At 40.8% G+C, this 20919-nt stretch overlaps 1 protein-coding gene across 5 annotated transcripts in view; it reads left to right on the forward strand.

Moving 5' to 3' along the window:
• The window catches only part of EWSR1 (EWS RNA binding protein 1), a 30867-nt gene that overhangs the window by 2554 nt on the left and 7394 nt on the right, over positions 1-20919 (forward strand). The window contains exons 2-12 of one of the 5 annotated variants that reach the window (XM_007461161.1): positions 4129-4165; positions 4303-4354; positions 5601-5724; positions 6151-6168; positions 10715-10901; positions 13143-13310; positions 15438-15649; positions 16573-16753; positions 19517-19551; positions 20087-20119; positions 20407-20525. In XM_007461161.1, the coding sequence (XP_007461223.1) occupies positions 4129-4165; positions 4303-4354; positions 5601-5724; positions 6151-6168; positions 10715-10901; positions 13143-13310; positions 15438-15649; positions 16573-16753; positions 19517-19551; positions 20087-20119; positions 20407-20525 (1166 nt within the window). Of the gene's footprint in view, positions 1-4128; positions 4166-4302; positions 4355-5600; positions 5725-6150; positions 6169-10714; positions 10902-13142; positions 13311-15437; positions 15650-16572; positions 16754-18369; positions 18642-19513; positions 19552-20086; positions 20120-20406; positions 20526-20919 lie in introns of those variants that run through there. The other 4 variants (XM_007461162.1, XM_007461163.1, XM_007461164.1 and 1 more) reach the window with 4 other exon arrangements.

Below are 20919 nucleotides of genomic sequence, written 5' to 3' on the forward strand. Positions count from 1 at the left end.
CCAGCGTCCCCCCCCGCTCCCTCCCCTCCCCCCTCTGGGCAGGCCGGTTCTGGAACCTTCCGGCGCCCCCCGCGCGCGGGGGGCTCGAGGCGGCGGGTACGCGCGGGGCCTGCTTTGGTCTCCATTGTGTGGTGGCCGTCGGGCCCCGCGCCCTGGGCAGCCCGCCACGTGGGCGGGGCCTGCGGCCACTGGGCCCCCGCGTGGGGGTGGGGGGAGGGTTCGGCTAGGCTTCGGGCCCGGCACCCCGAAACCGGAGGTGGGGGAGCCGGCGGCGGCTCGAGAAGCCGCAGGCCCGCTGACCCCCTGACTCTCCCCACCCCAACCCCATTTCCAGGGCGGCAGCCCAAGCCCGAGCGCTTCCTCTGCCTCACCGAGAAGACGAGGGAAAAAAGCAAATAAACAAAAAAGGTTTCGCGGATTTGTGAGCCGAGGGGCGCCGACCTATGAGCGGGAGCCCCGTCATTCTTAAAGCCGGGTCGGCTGGGGCGTTCGGGGCCGCAGAGCTGCGTCTTCGGCGGGCTCCAACCCCCAAGCCGAACTTCTGCCCGAAGTGGGGTTTAGACGGAGTGCCCCCCCCGCTCCTTTACAGCCCCCCAATCGGCTGCCTCTTCGGGATTCGGTTTTTACCATTATTAATTCTCCTTACCGCCCCAAAAAGCAATTCCCAGAGCCATTTTTCAGCAAACGCCAAGGGAGATTTTTTGTATAAGGCCAACCCGGATCGTGTGGCCAGAAATCCCCACCGAAAGAAATTTCTGGCCTCTTTGACTTAGGGGAAACAAAAGGCCCCAGTCGGCGTTTGAATTATACTTAAGTAATCGTTTCGCACGTTTATTCGCTTAGGTTAAGCCGAGAGGCTTGTTTATTTCGTGGACTGATAGAAGAGAGCGGAAGGAGGCGCGGACTGGACTTTGAAAGCCCGGGGTGGGAGCTGGAATATGATGTCTGGGGTGGTCCTTGACGCCCGGAGTGTGTAAGAGAGTAGCCTAAACGTGACCTGCAGTTTGCAGCCTGTTCCTGCACTAACTTGTGGTTATTGGTCGAGTGGGGCACTTTTGCCTCCGGGGGTGTTCTTAGGCAGCCTGACTCCAGGCCTTAAGAGGCAGTTGGAGAAGATGGAAGATGGGAAAAGCTCTGGGTCCTTCAGAGTTTTAACTTGAAAAGGGTCCAGAATCCAGCAACGGAATGACAGTTTAAGAACGATCCGCAACTTTGTGTTCAGTAAACAAGCAGGTAGATGCTGGCTGTTAGTGCTAGGGTACAGAGTGCCCCTAGAAGAAAGAACTCTGAAATAACTACAGTCTTACACACATCTTGGTGGGAAGTGGTTTCCTCAAAGCCCTTTCCACGTTCCTCTTAACTGCAGTGTTAGGATTTTGTAAGGGGGAGTGCTACTCTCCCTTCCCTATTAACATTTGGGAAGTAAACATGTGTGTGTGTTCAAATTTGTGTGTGGCTGGACTTGCCGCTTTTTCGTTATACTTTGCTCAAGCTCTTTTTACTGGTAACCACATACTATATTAGAATTACAAGTATGGATTATGTAGACACATAGTAGTAGGCCTGGCTGGGGGCCCTTTGCGGGGGGGGGGTGTCACTAACTTATCTGGACTTTGGCTTCCTTTCAGTCCAAATGAAGGGGTTAGGCTAGACCTTTTAAGAGCTTTTTCAGCCTTTAGCTTCTGACCTTACAGCAAAGTATTTTGGCTCCCACAAAGTTGTCCCATAGTGACTTTAACTCATGATGTAGTCTGAAGCTCTAAATCTCTACAGTTTCGATCATGACTGCCTTAAAGTATCTAAAAGCCACCACCTTGGGTAATGTTAGTTGTTTTTCCTCATGTGTAGCATATATAGAAAGGTACCTAGAGTGTATGTCCACTTTAACGAAGAATTACAACGTGAACTCCCAAGTAACTACCATTCAGACCAAGAAATACAACATTGTCAGCACTCTCGAGGTCCCCCACCTCCACCCCAGTTACAGTCCCTTCTCTCCTCAACCTGTCCTGTATTTTTAGTGTAGTCTTCAGCTGCAGATTTGGGAGTTAAAAAAACAAAACAAAAAATAACTGCTAAAAAATCTGACAAATGTGTAACTGTAGATTTTTGAGGCCATATAATGTTTGCTGTAGGTAGAGAACATAAGTTCTCATGAAGCACATTTGCTACTTCCTGTAGCCCACCAATATGCGGCTAAATCAGCTGGTTTCCCATGGATCTGAGATCATTCCTTGTTCATGTCAGCTTTGCCACTTTGATGTTTTACATAACTTGTGTAGCAGTCCTCTTGTAGACATTGAGCTTACATGTCAGCTATTTAGAATCATTTCTCATACAGAAGCCTCTGCAGAAGGTAGTTTGAAATATTTGATTTTGATGCTTCATTGGTTTGTTAATTTTGTAACTACAACATGGAAGAAGTGATTTCCATTTAGTTTTTTATATGTCACATACAGAGCTAAGATTGTCTTGAACAAATCAATTTGTTCATTATACATAGCCTTTGGCCGTTGATTTGATAATGTTGATGATTCAGGGTTCTGAGTTAAGGGTGTACAGAGGAAGGAAAGTGGTCAAGTGAAGTGTAGAGAGATGAAAAATGAGCTAAGTTAAAGAGGTGGATTCAGCAAAATGCTCTGGGGGCAGGCCAGGTGAACTGTGAAGCAGGCTTTGAATGGAGTGGGGTTAGAAACCCCTCCACAAAGAGCTGTCAGCTATTGCTTTCAGATGAAGGACTATTTTCTGATTGGAGAAGAAAGGACCCTTTGGTCTGCCTTAATGACAGTGTTGCCTTCTAGGATAAGATACATAGTTCTTGTGGAGAGCAAAGAATTGGGCAGGATTTTAAAAAAATAATTACTTTAACTTCTTTAAAAATATATGTTTGATTCAGTAGTGCCATGAAAACCTCTTAACCATTTTGTTTTCTGTTTTCACTACTTGCAGATGCCTCAGTAGACCAGAGGGGTTTTTTTGTTTTCATTTTTAGTCCTTTTTTGTGCGTGTTGTAAATTTCTTATGAAAAGGAAAGTTGTAGGAAGCTTTACTTAGAGAGGAGAGGGGAAGATAAGTTGTTGTTTTTTTAAGTTGAAATCACTTGAGTTTAAAAAGATGATGTTACCTAAAACCAGGTTATTCCCCAAAAGATTAAATGCTTTCTCCTCTGCCAGTTATCATGATTCTGCCTTGACTTCTTCACTGGTACTCACAATGTGTCTAGTTTTTAAATTATTCTACAGATGTAGCCCTCATATAGTCAGCAAACCCTTTAGAACACTGGATTGAGATGATTGTCCTTGTTTTCTGCCATGTCATTTCACAGTCCTCCTAGGGAATTATGGTTGGTCTAACTTGCTAAAGTGAGGGAGTGATTTTTTTTTTTTAACTAGTTTTTGAGGAGATGTAACTACTGGTGTAACCATTCTGGTGTTAAACATTGTTATATTGTTGCATGCCTCCTTTTTATATGAAGGTAAAACTTCTGATCCTCTTGAGTTTATCTTGTTCTCCTGTTAGTTTTAGGATGATGATCATATCTTTGAAATGACAGCCTACGGTTAAGGGAAGTTTGTAGTCATGGGAACATGCAAAGTATCTTTGCCAAATCAGATGATCTTGACCTCATTAGCTGGCACTTTGTTCAAATTTTCTGTTTAACTGGCTCAGACTTTTTTAGTTTGGTGTTGAAAGATAAGAGGTACTCATTTGGACCTTTGTTGTCCTGTAGGTCCTCTCAATACCATGTTTTGTTTTGTTTTTTTAATATATTTAATTAATTTATTTATTTTTGGCTGTGTTGGGTCTTCATTGCTGTGTGTGGGCTTTCTCTAGTTATGGCGAGCGGGGGCTTCTCTTGTTGTGGAGCACGGGCTCTAGGCACACGGGCCTCAGTAATTGTGGCGCACGGGATTAGTTGCTCCGCGGCATGTGGGAACTTCCCAGACCAGGGCTCGAACCCGTGTCCCCTGCATTGGCAGGCGGATTCTTAACCACTGTGCCACCAGGGAAGTCCCTCAATACAGTTTTTAAAATTCATCTTCCTGCCACCTGAATTCCTTCCCCCCTTTTTTCCTTTCTCCTTGTAAACGTTGGCTTCACACTATTTTCTCTCCTTGTTTTCTCTAGATTACAGTACCTACAGCCAAGCTGCAGCCCAGCAGGGGTAAGTCAAACTTTTACAGCAGTACCTTGGGTGTGATTCGTTGTTTTTTAGAGTACAGAGCCTCCTTTAATTGTAGAGGATTTAGTAATGGAATTTGGATTTCTATATTCAGTTCTTGCATTTAATTTCTCTTACAGCTACAGTGCTTACACCGCCCAGCCCACTCAAGGATATGCACAGACCACCCAGGTAATCTTTAAGATAATTATTTGTGACTGCATCCCCAAGTTAAATATTTCCATCAGCCATTGAAACAATAGCTAGCACAAATCTTTTTCAGAAATTAGGTAGTAGAAGAGTATAATGTGCTTGTAATCATAAAATACACAGGCATTTAAACTTTCACAGTGGGAGTGCCATTGTAATGAAACCATCCTCAAACTGGGAGTTGCTAGCTCTCCTTTCCTTCCTAGTATGGTTTCTCAAGTTAGGTGTTTTGCTCCATGCTTGTTCCTTCTACATATTTTGTGTTTAAATTTATTTAACTTAATCATACAGCAGTTCTGCAGAGGAAGGTGATATTATGACATTTTGCAGATGAAAAATTGCAGTGCATAGATATTACACCATTCGCCACTGGTCACACATTAAGTGATGGGTTAACTCTTATGGCTGCCTAACTATAGGGCTTTTGAGCTCTTTCTAGTACGTGAGTCTATTCTAAAGTCTAGGCTAACAGATACTAGAAATTAGCCACCTAGTGTTCTCAGTGTCATCTCAAGTTCTGAAATGGTCTGTGGCATAAAAGTGGATACAGTAGCTCTGCCATGGAAACATTATAGGACAGGCAGAATGTGATGTCTCTGGCTGATCTTACATAACTGGTCATTCACATCTAGAATGTGATCTTGCTAATATCTGAAAAAACAGTTCATTCCTTGCCAGATTTTAAGTATTACTGATGTCCAGGTTCAAAAGACAGCACTCTTGCTGTCTTAAGAAGACATGCAGCGTTCTTGTTCATTTTCTTTGAAGTGGTATGATAATTTTTAAAATTTTGTCTCAAGCTGAAAATATAGTTTTCAAAATTGTCTGACAGATTTTAGTCCCATTTTCATTTTCATTGTTCATTTTATCTTCCTAGCATTTGTTCCCGTTTGCTAAAACTGCTACACTAAGTGCTGGCAATTATACACCTGTTCCCTCATTGTTAATCATTTGAGGGCATCTTGTTAATCTCCTGTATCGTTAAATTGTGGTTTTGCCTGATTACCTCAGGAACTTTTTTGTAGTTTATGAAAATATGAGTGGATTAGATAAGGGGAAACAAGCATTCATGATACTGTGATCACTTGTCTGTTTTTTTTTAACCTTTTTATTAGAAAGCATATTTTTGACTTTGGTTTTCCAATTTAGGAACTTAGAAGTCAGTCCATTTTATTGCGAAAATGCAAGATTCATATATGAAGTTCTCAAATCCGTTTTCTTTGAGCAGGCATATGGGCAACAAAGTTACGGAACCTATGGACAGCCCACTGATGTCAGCTATACCCAGGCTCAGACCACTGCAACCTATGGGCAGACCGCCTATGCAACTTCTTATGGACAGCCTCCCACTGGTAAGACTCTAGAGAGACTTTGGGGTTACATTAGCTAGGGTGTTTGCTAAGAAGCTTGTTACTTGTGCTCTTGGGTGTATATTCTGGTTGATACCTTGGCGTTTGGGAATCCTTTATTCTTAGGAGGAGCTGGGGGTTTTTGTTGTGTTTTTTTCCTTTTCGTTATATTCTCCTTGAGGGATCTCTGATAGAATGTGGGTGGGATAAATTCCAAGGGAAAAAAGAACTTTTCCTTCTAGCTATTTTATACAATGTATTGAGTAATCTCACGACAAAATAGGGAATATATAAGAGATTGTGTTAATGCTAATACTGGGAAAGAATGAGCCTTCTTAAACTGAACTGCTTAAAAATCAAACTGATTTTCACATCTGTTTGCTTCATCTGATAGTGTGCCCTCTACTTTTTGTTTTGTGCTTTCCACAGTAGAAGGGACCAGTACAGGTTTGACTATCCTGCTCATTCTTGCATGGGAATTGCTTTCCATCTTGTCTAACCCTGTAATGTTAACCCTTTGGGTGTTTTCATTTGTTTAACCCTCAAACTTTCTAACATCACACACAATAAGGTGCTAATGGAAAACTGCTTCAGGTGCCATTTGCAGATTCATGTCCCTTTTCTTTATGTGATTTTGGGAAAGGTTTCGCTTTGTTTTATTTTACATTATTTTGTGTCAAGCCTTAATAATAGTTGTTCACCTTCTCAAAGGTATTTCAGGTGACTACTCCCCAGCTGATTTCCCCCTATTCCCTGAAGGATAGATTGCATGATTAGATTTATTCAGAGGAACAGATTGCCACCTTGCATGTATTATGTTTGTCTGTTGGTTGGCTTCCAGTCCAGACACATTTTATTTTCTGTTTAAATGTTAATGAATTATTTTAAAGACACATTTTATTTTCTGTTTAAATGTTAATGAATTATTTTAATCCATAGTGTCTTAAATATATATGTAACAGCATTCCAGGGAGCAAAAAAAAAAAAAAAAAATTAAGAATTAGAATAAATTGTATCCTAATACTGGGGTTGAAATGGAGCCTGTGAAAATTTTACAGTAACTTTTTTATGTTTGGTGCTGTGTGACATTTCAGGATCCCTACCTTTAAGATGTAAAAACTTTTGATTTTTCAAACTATCTTTAATCCCAAGTTATATATGGTCTATCAGAGTCATTAGTAGGGAGAAACCCACCTGAAATTTATCTTACTTCGTGACAATGTCCTGGATTTGATGGGAAGTATTTCCTAATCTATCTCATTAATGCATATCATTGAATAGGATGGGAAATGTTTAAACTTTCTGTGGGTGTTGGCAACTGTAGGAGGAGCTGGAACTGAGACTCTGCAGTTTGTATTTTTAGCACAGAATTTTGAAATTGTGAGATGAACTTTACATTTTCAAGCTATTATGTTTTTAATGAGATGTAATTGACGTATAACATTAGTTTCAGGTGTACAACATGATTCAGTATTTGTGTATGTTGTGAAATCACCACAGTAAGTCTAGTTAACATGAATTACCACACATCCTTTTGATGAGAACTTTTAGGATCATCTCTCTTAGCAACTTTCAAATATACAATACAGTATTGCTAACTGTAGTCATCATGCTGCACATTACATCCCCATGACTGATTTATTATAACTAGATGTTTTGTATCTTTTTGACCTTAACTTATTTTAAAAATAAGTATCATCTGAAGTAATAAAGCTTAGATCTAGCCTTGGTGCCTTTGGATCATTTTATAAGAACATGATAAAGTCATTTATAGGAAATACAGTAGTCTTCTAGATTCTGTGGAGCCATGTTTTCACTTTGTAGTTTATGGAAAACCCTTCATATCTCCCCAAATTCTTCCATCAGCTTTTGGAGTGTAGGAACTAAAATTAAACCTAGTGAGCAAATTGAGGCTGAACCAAACCACGCAGGACCCTGACAGTAGTAAGTAGGTTCAGGAACACTTAATGCTTTTTTCCTTACCTCTTACTGTCTTTACACATAAAAGTCATTGGATAGGGCTTCCCTGGTGGCACAGTGGTTAAGAATCTGCCTGCCAATGCAGAGGACATGGGTTCGAGCCCTGGTCCAGGAAGATCCCTCATGCCGCAGAGCAACGAAGCCCGTGGGCTGCAACTACTGAGCCTGTGCTCTAGAGCCCATGAGCCACAACTACTGAGCCCATGCGCTGCATCTGAAGCCCACGCGCATTAGAGCCTGTGCTCTGCAACAAGAGAAGCCACCACAATGAGAAGTCCGCGCACCACAACGGAGAGCAGCCCCTGCTCGCTGCAACTGGAGAAAGCCCGCACACAGCAACGAAGACCCAACACAGCCAAAACTAATAAATAAATTTATTTTTAAAAGAGTCATTGGATAATTATTGGAAGAAATATATAAAAAGACACTTAAAGAATATTTTAAAATTAAGGTTCATGAGAGGGAGCTATATAAATCTCAACTCATTAATTGGAATAGAAATCTTAGACTTTAATTTTTACCGTTGAAGTTGAACAAAAATTCTGGTTGGTTTGTGTAATGTTTCTTACTACCCTTTTCCTTAAATTTATCAACACATAGTAGATACGTTGTCTTTTTGCTATTCGTCTTTTTTATTGTCATTAAATCATTTTGCTCTGTTAATTTTTGCTCATTTTGATTGGCTGCTTGTGCGGGTACTACAATTAATTAAAAGGTTATTAATTTAAAAAAAGATTATTAATTAACCAGTGTCTATTTGTGTAATCTTTAGCACTGCAAGGCTCTGTTGCTGGATACTTCTATGACACGAGTTACTGCCCTTGTCACTTTTTTTGTTGTTGTTTTTTAATTGTTCTTCTTATAAGTCTTTTTTTTTTTAACTGTATTTATTTATTTTTGGCTGCATTGGGTCTTCGTTGCTGCCTGCGGGCTTTCTCTAGTTGCCGCAGGCGGGGGCTACTCTTCGTTCTGGTGCGTGGGCTTCTCATTGCGGTGGCTTCTTTTGTTGCGGAGCATGGGCTTCAGTAGTTGTGGCTTGCGGGCTCTAGAGCACAGGCTCAATAGTTGTGGTGCACGGGCTTCGTTGCTCTGCGGCATGTAGGGTCTTCCCGGACCAGGGCTCGAATCCATGTCCTCTGCATTGGCAGGCAGATTCTTAACCACTGTGCCACCAGGGAAGTCCTCTTCTTGTAAATCTTATAGATGGCCTGTCATGTAGGGGAAAAAAAAAATCTGTGTAGGGGTAATTGGGTAGGTGGAATTAGATTCGTTAAATAAATGAGTGCTTTATGTGGTTGACATTAGGATTCTGCAAAGAACTTTTAAATTAAATAAACAGTTCAGATGAATAATATGCCAACTTGAAAAACTTCCAGTGCTTGGGGCTCCCTGTTTGAGAAGGAAATATGTGTATAATTAATTTCAGAATTTCCCTAAAATGTTTGGGATGGAGAAAAAAGTAGTATACTCTGTGCTACAAAAGATGACACTTTAGATTGTACAAAGGGAAGTTGGTATTTGTTTTTGGCTATTTGTTGGTATTTGACTAAGTTGGTATTTGTATTTATTTTTGTGTATATAGTGAGGACACTATTCTAACTGAAGTTTAAGTACTGAAACATTTTTACTTTAGTGAGATTTGGGTTTTTCTTTGATGGACATAAATGCTGACAGCTAGACCCAACTTTTTATTGCATGGCTTACTTGTGCTCGTTGACCGTGAGGGAGGAGTAGGAGGGAGGGAAGCCAAGCACCAGGAAAGGTTATAATACTTCTTGTAGGAAAGGGACGCAAGTTAGGAGCTGCAGGTCCAGGGGTGGGAGTTGTCACATTCCAAGCCCAAGTTCCAGATGAAAAGGCATGGATTCCAGGAATTCCCTGGCAGTCCAGTGGTTAGGACTCCAGGGTCTGGGTTTAGTCCCTGGTCAGGGAACTAAGATCTTGCAAGCCGAGCAGTATGGCAAAAAAAGAAAAGGGCATGGATCCTGCCTGGTTTGGCAGAGGCAGGAACTAGGGAAGGAGCCTAGCTTGGTCTCTGCACACCTGTGACAGCAGGTCTGTAACATTTGGTTAGGGAAATAGCAAGGGGGCTGCAGAGTCCATCTCCAGTATTGCTGAGCAGGAAAAAGACTCATTTGCTCGCGGTGGGTAAATAAGAGAAATGGGGTGGGTAATTTGATGACCGGCTTAGAATCTCAAATGGTTTTATTATGTGAAAAACATTTACCTCTTCATTGTTTATTTTGGGAATGTTAACTTTAATTTAAAATAATTTATCAGAAAAGTTAAATAGGGAAAGCCTTTGTTGGTCATATGTACGTAAGCAAATATAATTTTAGTATGTCTTTATTACTAATGTGCCACTTCAAATCTTAGTGCCGGTAACAAGCATTTTCTTAGTAGTTTGTTACCCGAAACAAAATTAGCAGTTCTTAGAGTGTTTAATCAATTGTTAACATCTCACTGAAAATTAAACACATGTTCTTTGCAATTTCCAGTTTCCTTAAACATGAACTGCCCATGATGCTTGGGGCTGAAAGCAGATAATTCCAAATGATAGGTTTTAATGCTAAAACTTGTACCTGGATCATTATTTTATAGCTACTTAAAGATGTTGTGTCATTTGCCTTTTACCTCCCTTTCTGTGACATTTTATTCCTGTTGCAGTATAGAATTAGTGAAAGCAGACTTGTCCCCTATTGAAAGCTTTCGAGGTGGGGGCAAAGGGAGCCCTTTTTTCTATACCAGCACTTTCTGTGGCCTGCTGTCTCTCCTCCTTTCTTTTAGGTGTGGTTTAGAGCAAAAGAGACAGTGCTTTGCTGAAAACTGAGTATTTTCAGAGAACTTAGGCTTTAAATATTGGTTTGTTGCTATTTTTACTGAAGGGGAAATATTTAAAGGAGCTAAATATCATGATGGTTGAAAGTAGGTGGTTTACAGATTGTCCTGTTAATGAGTGTCTAGGCAGGTCTCTGAGGAGCCAGAAATCTGACGTAGCTCTCCTTTATTCCAGGATATTCTACTCCAACTGCCCCCCAGGCATACAGTCAGCCTGTCCAGGGGTACGGCACTGGTGCTTATGATACCACCACTGCTACAGTCACTACCACCCAGGCCTCCTATGCAGCTCAGTCTGCATACGGCACTCAGCCTGCTTATCCAGCCTATGGGCAGCAGCCAGCAGCCACCGCGCCTGCAAGGTAAGGCCCCCTCACCTACTCCTAACACAGCAACCTCAGGCTTTCAGAAAAGAGAGCAAGCCTCACTTAGAGAATGTATGACTTGGTTGCTTTGTAATGCTTACTCACTTACTTAGGTGTTAATTAATTGTTTTTCACCCGCTACAGTCACACCACAAACAGTACTCTTCATTTAGTAGAGAAATGGTGCCATCCAGGGGCCAAAATGAGGAATGTCACTGAGTGGGTTGTCTAGTTTCAGAAGAGTGGACTTTTCGGTAGGAGGAAGCTGTTTATTTACTTAGCTAAACCCAGAAGAAAATTGAGTGTGGTTTCCTCACAACAGAACAACTGATAGAATTGTACTTTGATGCTTTTACCTTTGGTTTTATTGACCCTGTAAATGGGTAACGCCTTTCTCTTTGGGAAAAACAGTAGTTCACAGTTGGGATAGGGGGTAGAATCATGTGGTTCAAGAAATAGTCACGTGATCCAGTTGTCAGTAAAGGGTATATCCATATCCAGAAGTCAAACGTCGGTGAAATGATTTTCTCTGTATTATGTATTGGGTTGGTAATCTAACTATCCCAGGCAAGTATAAATTCTTAACTGGGTGCCCTGCTATAGAGTGAATATTTGAGCAAAGTTCATACTCTGTGACTGACTAGCAAGTAAACAGTATTAATTATTACTTAACAGAAGATTTCAGGTCTTTGCTTTAGGCAATGCACTTAGGTGGCTTCTGCATACAGTCTTGAAGGAACATTGAATTCTGGTTTGAAAGAAGACATTTTAGGGAGTAAACAAGAGATCAACTTGTAACCTAGACTTTTTGTCTGCTGTAGAGGTAAGAAATTAGCTCTGGCAAACACTCATGAGATTACTTCTAAAATGCACAGTGAGTAATCAGAGCTACTTGGTAATTTACCTCTTCTAGACAGCCTGTGCAGTGGTTAGTGTTAAGCTGATTCCTGTAGGGTCCCAATTCAGTTGACCTAGAGTGTTCTCAGATGTTTGAAGTCCCATTTGATGCTCCATTGCAACAGTATATCCAAGCCATAGCTGGGGGGCGGGGGTATATACTAATTGGTCTTTGAATAAATCATCCTTTTTGGTTCCTTTTTCTTAATTTTTCGATCCTTAACACTTTATAACAGCTGTCTTGTGATCAGTGATAGCTACTCCCTAGGCTTGTGACCCGTTTTCAGCTCTTTGGAGAAACCAGTGCTTCCACATCCTCCCTGGTCTGCCTGCTGATTCTTGGGCTTTGCTTAAAATAGCATATGCTCACTTTGCTACAACTCTGTTATAAACTGTTAAGGTAAAGGGATAATAGAAACCTCTTTTTTTTCCTTTGGATCAAGATTGGTTTTCGTCATTTAACAAGGATATTTTCCAGTTCACCTGAGCGTGAGAGGAGTGTGTGTGTTTGTCTGTCTCCGTCCCTATGTATGTCCCTGCCCTACTCTGGTATTTCCATTATGGAGACTGAGGCAGGGTTAGATTAATTTATGGCAGTTCAAGTTAGGAAACGTTTTTTTCAGGTCTGTTCTTAATAGATGAGAAACAAAAAGAGACATAAACCCACAGATTGTCCAAACTTATAAATGCCATGGACTTTTGTAAATGTTACTCTGACCCAGAATTTGCATTATTGTTAAAGTTTCTTGTTTGTCTTTAATGGTCCTTTTTGAGAAAAGGCATTTTCTTACCGAACAAACCACCTCCCCTCCCACATCTCTTAAATGGGCAGCACAAAGTATTGTAACTGCCTTTTTTTTTTTTTTTTTTTTTTTTTTTTTTGTGGTACGCGGGCCTCTCACTGTTGTGGCCTCTTCCGTTGCAGAGCACAGGCTCCGGACATGCAGGCTCAGCGGCCATGGCTCACGGGCCCAGCCGCTCCGTGGCATGTGGGATCTTCCCAGACTGGGGCACGAACCCGTGTCCCCTGCATTGGCAGGCGGATTCTCAACCACTGCACCACCAGGGAAGCCCGTAACTGCCTTTTGTAGCTACTGATATGGAATGAATGGAGCATGTTGATGTCTCTTCTGTGGATGATTAAGTCTCCCCCATCTTTAGTGTTGTCTTCCAGCAGAAACAGTTGGACCGACATTGGGTTTTGATGTAGTTCACTTTGCAATTGTATATATTTCCAAGCTCAATACTAACATTGCTTATTGCTCATAGATTGTAGAGTTCTTACCCAAGAGTTTTGTGGTTGAGAAAAAAGAAGTCTGACTTTTTTATTTCTCCTTTTAGACCGCAGGATGGTAACAAACCCGCTGAGACTAGTCAACCTCAATCTAGCACAGGGGGTTACAACCAGCCCAGCCTAGGATATGGACAGAGTAACTACAGTTATCCCCAGGTACCTGGGAGCTACCCCATGCAGCCAGTCACAGCACCACCATCATATCCTCCTACCAGGTCAGTCTTCTCATTCTTGTTCTTGTGTCCAGTGAGCTAGTAGAATAACAAAACAGATTTTTTTCAGGCTGACCAGCTTGCTTCTGCTTCCTCAGGTGGGCTATGTTATCTGACTCTCCCAGTGATAAGCCTGACCACATATTGTACATTAAAACCTCAGTCCTAAAAACAAAAAACAAAAAAAAACCCACCTCAGTCCTAAGTTCTGATAGCAGTGCCTGACAGTCAAAAACTCTTCTCTCTAAATACGTTTTTATCACTCTAGGTTTTTTCTTTGAATTTTTTTCTTTTAGTTTATTCAGAGGAGAAACAATGAAAGCAGGTAAACAGAACCACAGAAGCCACATTCTCCGATGCATTTGAGCTGGGTAAAGTGCAGGGCATTATTTTTTCGAAAAAAAGAAAGTTCACCTTAATCATTTTATATTTAAAGGTCCATTCATGCAGCAGGCTTTTTAAAATAAATTTATTTATTTATTTATTTTGGGCCGCATTGGGTCGTCGTTGCTGCGTGTGGGCTTTCTCTGGTTGCAGCGATTGAGGGCCACTCTTAGTTGCGGTGTGCGGGCTTCTCATTGCGGTGGCTTCTATTGTTGCAGAGCACGGGCTCAAGGCATGCAGGCTTCAGTAGTTGTGGCACACAGGCTCAGTAGTTGTGGCTCGTGGGCTCTAGAGCGCAGGCTCAGTAGTTGTGGAGCACGGGCTTAGTTGCTCCACGGCATGTGGGATCTTCCCGGACCAGGGATCAAACCTGTGCCCCCTGCATTGGCAGGCGGACTCCTAACCACTGGGCCACCAGGGAAGTCCATGCACCAGCCTTTTAACGGTTAGGCCAAGGCCCTTCCTTTTGGCTAAGAGTTTACTTGTTCTGTATTTTGTCTTACATTAACCACACCAGCAGGTACAATGTCCAGTTTTGGTTTCTTTAAAGTAGAGGAAGAACTGCAAGTTCTCACATTTAATTTGATGCAAGTTTTCAAATGAATTGTCTGAATTGTGTCCTAAAGTGTTAACTTAGTTTTGGTAGAATTAACAGTTCCCCTTTTTGTACTCATTTCATTGGTTTATACATTAAAGTACAGCAGACATGAGCAGGCTTATGAGCCAATACAGCTGACTGGTAAGTGTCTCTGTTCAGCTTGGAGCAGCAGTGGGCAGGGCTCTAGCAGTTCTTCCACAGGGCCCACCCACAGCTGTCATGCTGAGAGCACTTAATCTGGCTAGTGGAATAGGTGCACTTGGTGTGAAGAGAGGCCTTTGAATCCTTACAGCTGTGGTGAGGGAGGTGGTGATACTTAAAATTATTCTTAGAATTAAAATTGTAAAATATGTTGTCTTTTTGGTTTTTCATTATCATGGTTCATCCAGAGTTTAATACCAGTTCTTTCAAGCTTTATTTCTGTGTAAGAATGTATCTTTGTTTAGTTTCCCTGCCCTGTAGTTGACATGTGTGAAGATGAATATCAATGTAATATTCATCTTGCATACAATGCCTTGATACTGATGTTTCCTTGTCCATCTTTTCTTTATTAATGCCTGGATTTCGTAGATGATCAGGCATGTCTGAAAGTTTGAAACTGTATACATACCAAAGCAGTTTGAAACTTAGACTTATCCTCAAGAGAAAAGTGGCCAAACACACACCAAGTGGCCTTTTAGCTTCAGAAAAATTGTCATCACTCAAGGGAATTACAGGAGACAGCCTTAGGACTGAATACCGCACTTAACTGCCTCACTTTTTCTCAGTGCTTTTTTGCTGGGGCAACCTTCCCTGGCAGCACATCTGCATATTCTTCCCTTAATACAGGAAGCACCTAAACTCCCCAATTTGCCTTGAATTTGGTTGAGAATAACTATTGTTTTAATGAGGATGGGGGTAAAGGAGAGGCTCTAGGGTTGTACATTTTATAAATGGGTTGTTTTTAATAATATCCCCTCCCATTCAGAGCTTTATTCTGAATACAAAAATATTTGCTTATTTTAAATTCATTGTATGTTAATATGTAGAAAGTAGCTGCATTTTTAAGGATTTCTATGTCATGTACTATTTATGTCTCATGTTTAGGGGACTAGAAAAAATAACAAGTCTCTCCTTCCTAACAAGCTCTTTTTTTTTTTCACTTTCAGCTATTCTTCTACACAGCCGACTAGTTATGATCAGAGCAGTTACTCCCAGCAGAACACGTATGGGCAGCCGAGCAGCTATGGACAACAGAGTAGCTATGGTCAACAAAGCAGCTATGGGCAGCAGCCGCCCACTAGTTACCCCCCCCAAACTGGATCCTACAGCCAGGCTCCAAGTCAATATAGCCAACAGAGCAGCAGCTACGGGCAGCAGAGTGAGTTGCTAAGAGAGAAAACCAAATAAGAGTGGTTATGTTTGGAGTTTCTGAAATGGGGAAATGCTCTTTACTATTGTGTACTTTTGAACTCCAGGATGCATCTTGAAGGTATCATATCCTGGCTAATATCCTGGCTTTTCTCCAATTTAATTGTTATTAGTATGCCTTACAAGAAAAGAGAGTTTGTAACTGACCAGAGAAACTGTTGTAGACTGCCAGCCCTGCTCTCTTTGGGGAGGTTATATGCAGTGAGTGAAGCCAGCATTTCTTATGGCCTGCCCACCCCAGCTTATTAAGAGAGAGTGAGCAGGTAGCTATTGAAGACTACTGCAATTTTGATAGTTAACAAAATGCTATGTTTTGTTTTTATTTATATTCATAAAACAAACCAAAAAAAGTTTCACAGAATGCTTACAGTTTTATGTGGAAAAGCAACCAAAAACTCAAGAAACTGTCTTCACAGTTTAATCTCTTACCTGGATTGTTGTCTTTTAACTAAATTCCATCCTGAGTATGTCTCATTATGACAATGAGATGAGTAGTGCTACTTGATGGAGACTGCCCCTTAGCAACCACCAAGAAACCTGGCTCCATTTTTGTTTCTTGAGTGTGGTTTTAAGAAGCAACTTTTTAAAGACATCTTAGGATACAGAACCCTGTAAACTGTTGACCAGAGTCCTTTTTTTGTTTGGGAGTGGTTTATTCTAGATGAACTATATGAGGTTACTTCAGCCTTAATGAGCCAGCTGTTCTTGTTGAACTTTAAAAAGCCCACTGATCAGGGGTGCTTAATCAGGTGTAAAGAAGATGGTACCTTGGTTTGTGCCTTGCAATTGAGAATTCTGTGATTCCAGGAGAAAGTACAACAGGCAGTGGTGTAAATGCTGGTCCACGGCTTACAGATGTGACTCTTTCCTCAGGTTCATTCCGACAGGACCACCCCAGTAGCATGGGTGTTTATGGGCAGGAGTCTGGAGGATTTTCCGGACCAGGAGAGAACCGGAGCATGAGTGGCCCTGATAACCGGGGCAGGGGAAGAGGGGGATTTGATCGTGGAGGCATGAGCAGAGGTGGGCGGGGAGGAGGACGCGGTGGAATGGGGTAAGAGCAAACCTTTTCTCCTTTTACCTAATTTTGTTTCATCCATAGGATTTTCAATGGAAAGAAGGGACTGAAAGACATAAGAAATTTATTTCTGCATTTCCATGGATAATCTGATGAGCCCAAGCCATCTTCCAAAACATGGAAATGTCATCTCTGTGGCATATCTAGAGGCAGTTTGCTTTTTTCAGTGCCAATCTACTTGGTTGGGATGGGGAGAACAAAGAATGGTTTTGAAACTAGAGCTTTCAGTTCCCTTCATGGTTTCCAGAGGTCAAAAGCCTCTGTGGGTAATAGACTTGGGATGGAACACACACAACTCTTAAAACAACCCTAGGTATTTAACTAATTGCTTCTGAATGGTTGTCTTGAAATACCTGGTATATATACTGCAAAAAAGGAATGCAGCTGTCTTCCACAATGTTTGTCCCCAACTTCTGTTTGTACTCGGAACTGTTGAACATAACGATGAAGATCTTGGTTCCATAACCCTTGAACTATGGCCTGAGGTGCACCTGGTACACAAGAAGTCCAATAGCTTTTTGAAGAGTAATGTATATAATTATGGGATCACTCTTCCCATTGGAGATTTTGAGAAGTCTAAATCGGTTTGACCATTTTAATTGATGGCACAATCTGGTTTAGAAAACTTTGTTTAGATCAGTAACATAACCCTGCTACCTGTGCCTACCCTTCCCCTCCCTTCTCCCATACCCTCTCCTCTTTCTGGTGTCTATACTTTGATGAAGGTGAGGTATAATGTTGGTTAACATAATCCAGAAGGCTTAGTTCTGTGTGTGTTCTGTCCCTATATAAATAGTAAAAAAGTTATGCAGAATGTTAATGTAGGTATAAATTGGATTTGGTGCCACTGTAGGTTCAAAGAAAAACTGAACAGAATTTCTTTAGAAATGTACTTTAAGATTAAAAAGTTGGTCTTTATTTTTTACATTAGCAATCTGTTTACTATTGAACAATACTGGTTTAAAATACTGTTTTGCATATTCTGCATAACTTAAAAAGTCTTCGGTGAAATCTTTATTGGAAGAAAGTCATTTTACAAGATGCAAAAATTTATGAATAATTTGGTATAAAGTAAAATTAATATTCTGATTTGAAGAATGTCATTCCATTATAAAGGTTTCACCTTCTTTATGGATGTTTTAAATAGATGTAGACACTTGAAATCACTATCATCACGTTTCCAATCACCTAGAATACTAGTATTTTTTTATTGCAAAACCAATTTCAAGTTTATTCATTTTAATTCTCCAGAAGTAATAATTCTGCTAATTTTGCTAGACTTTGCTAGTAGAGGGGTTCCCTCTTTCTGGGTGAGAAGTCTCTCCTGAAGCCATAGAAAACATCATGGCTTTCCTCATAGGTTTTTCAACAGACTGTGAAGCAGTCAGTTGGATCCTTTGGGGACAGGACAAGGGCTTTCCCCTCTCCCCTCTTTTTTATTGTGGTGTGGTGATGGTTTTCAGTGTCTTCTGCAGGTAAGGCACTCAATGTTGTTAACATGCCCTTTTTCATTGCCTCAGTATTTTGATATTTTCATTGGCTGTTGAACGTGGAAACTTTTTAACATGCTTTGTCGCATTTATATGCTACAGGTTACAAAGTGAGAGCCTTGTATACACTTCAATACTTAAAAAGTACCCGTACTCAGTACTCAGCCGGCAGCATAATGAAAAGTGGGACTAGACACGGTGTCCATATGGAGAGGAAAAATATACATAGAATATTTTTAACAAAATGTATTCATTGTATAAATGGAATCCTTCTGTAACTTTGGTAACTGCATACTTGTTGTTTGGTAATGAACCAGAGGAGGTATAATACTCTAGAATTGTGTAACATTAAAGTGTAAACTTTTGTGTTTAAAGAGAGAGAACATTTTATGGTGTGTACTTTTAAAAAGGAAACAAAGCTGCATGCAACAGCTTGAAATTGTATATTCAGGTATTAAAGGTGCAATACTGGTTAGAAAAAGCTCAGGGCCTCCCACTGAGGAGCTGCCTTTATTTAATTTTTTAAAAAAGAAGCAGGCCCAATTCATATTTCTTCTCCCTTTAAAATACGTAAGGCGGTGATTTTATACTGCCATTGTCATTGTTTTCTACTGATATGTCTATAAAGTTGCACCCCCATTCTGTGGAGCCTTGGTATTTGTTGTAAATTCTCCTTTCACAGCGATTGTTAAACCCATTAGTGCCCTGAAATGTATGGCTTTATGCTGAAGATCGGCTGGATGCGTCCTCTGGTGTGTGTTGTAGGCCTTTACTTTGGTGTCTCCTGCTTTATTATACTGTGACTTGTTAGGAAGCCCAGGGCCTCACTTGGCTCTCCCCTGGGAGAGGTTGAGGGTGCACCTTTATGAACATGAAAAGATTGATCACAGCAGTTACCCCAGCTTGCTACTTCTCTCCACACCAAGCTCTCCCTGTTTTTCAGCTGACAGGGTGGGTGTTTGGGATGTATTTTTCCCCCAATTTGCCAAGTATTGCACTATTAATACCAGCCCCCCGAAATGAAAGGAACCAACCACAGTGGTGTGTACAATCAGACGAGCAAGGTTGTATATAAAGGAAATTTGAGCGAGCTGCCCTGAAGAAAGGCATAGTGACAAGATGAGAGAGATGCATTGTTTGGAGATGTGTTTAGCCAGTGCCCTTCTTCCCCACGAGCCCCCCCAAGGCTCAGAGCGGTACTGGCTTTTAAAGGGAAAGGCCTTCATTTCTTCGTTTATCCCCCCAGCAGCGCTGGAGAGCGAGGTGGCTTCAATAAGCCTGGTGGTAAGTTTTTGAGTATTACCATGGATAGTGTTTAAAAAAAAAATACAGTCAGTATTTAGAAAACTATAATTTTATATTAGTTTCATAAGCGGTTTAAAAATGATCTATACAAAAGAGACTAATGGGTACTGCCGGCATTGTCTTAGGGGTAATAAGGTTAACCTATGGTTACAAAACAAAGGGTAACTTGAAGTATTGAGCAACTGCTTCTGTAATATGGGGGAGAATACAGTTTTAAAGTTTGGTTTATTTGGAGGAAAAAATTTGACTTAAATTTAACACTAATTTGGCACATAAGCATTGAGAGTGTATTTGGTTAATGGTTTAAAAGCAAACCAGCAAAGAAAAAGCAAACCCTAGCAAACCTTTCACAAATGTTAAAGGGGCACTGCTCCATTTTAGCAGTGCGGGTCATTTTGAATTTAATGAAGCCCCGTCAAATGGTGGTGTAGTAGATAGCTATGTGTGTTTGTAAGGTTTGTAGCTTGCAAGACGTGCACTAACAGTATTTTATATGATCTTTCCTGGTTGGCAGGACCCATGGACGAAGGACCAGATCTTGATTTAGGTAATTCCAAATTCCTGATTTTTATATTGTGCTTTATAAATGAATAGCACAGAAGCAAGTGCGTGTTGGGGTTCAACAGCCTAGTAAATCAATGGGATACTCTTGCTGTCAAGAGCAGTTTGGGGCTTCCTTTATCAAAAATAAAGTAAACCAAGAGTTTCATGTCATTCTTATTAGTAAGGTTGGTAGTTCTCTTACCTTTGTGATGAATACCAGTGGGCAGTAGTGACCATTGGTTAATAAGCCCTTATGGATACATGACAATAACTCCCTCTTTTCTCTGGAAGGCCCACCTGTAGATCCAGATGAAGACTGTGACAACAGTGCAATTTATGTGCAAGGATTAAGTGACAATGTGACTCTAGATGATCTGGCAGACTTCTTTAAGCAGTGTGGAGTTGTCAAGGTAAGTAAAAGCGTGATCATGTGATCTGGCAGATCTTTCAACCACAGAGCATTTTTGACTTGAGAGTTTCTGAACTTGCTTGACTTCCTTCCGGACTGTCCATATTGTGGTTTGCTCCTTAAAATACAAAAAGCAAAAAACAAAAATTTTTTATAGAAAAGAAATGCTAAACATGATTTAAGCATACTTGATAACTCAGGGTCATTTTTATAATTATCATGTTAATTGTAAGAATACTTAACACGAACATTACTTATTGTGAAATACAGAATATGACATAGTTTTAAAAATAACACGTATCCATATCCCCAGCATAGGAAGTACGGCTTTATATGAGTACCTTTGAAGTACCTGGTATATGTCTTCCCAGTTTTTTTTTTTTTTTTTTTTGGGG

Source organism: Lipotes vexillifer, unplaced genomic scaffold (assembly GCF_000442215.2).
Source record: "Lipotes vexillifer unplaced genomic scaffold, Lipotes_vexillifer_v1.1 scaffold691, whole genome shotgun sequence".
NCBI classification, from domain to species: domain Eukaryota; kingdom Metazoa; phylum Chordata; class Mammalia; order Artiodactyla; family Lipotidae; genus Lipotes; species Lipotes vexillifer.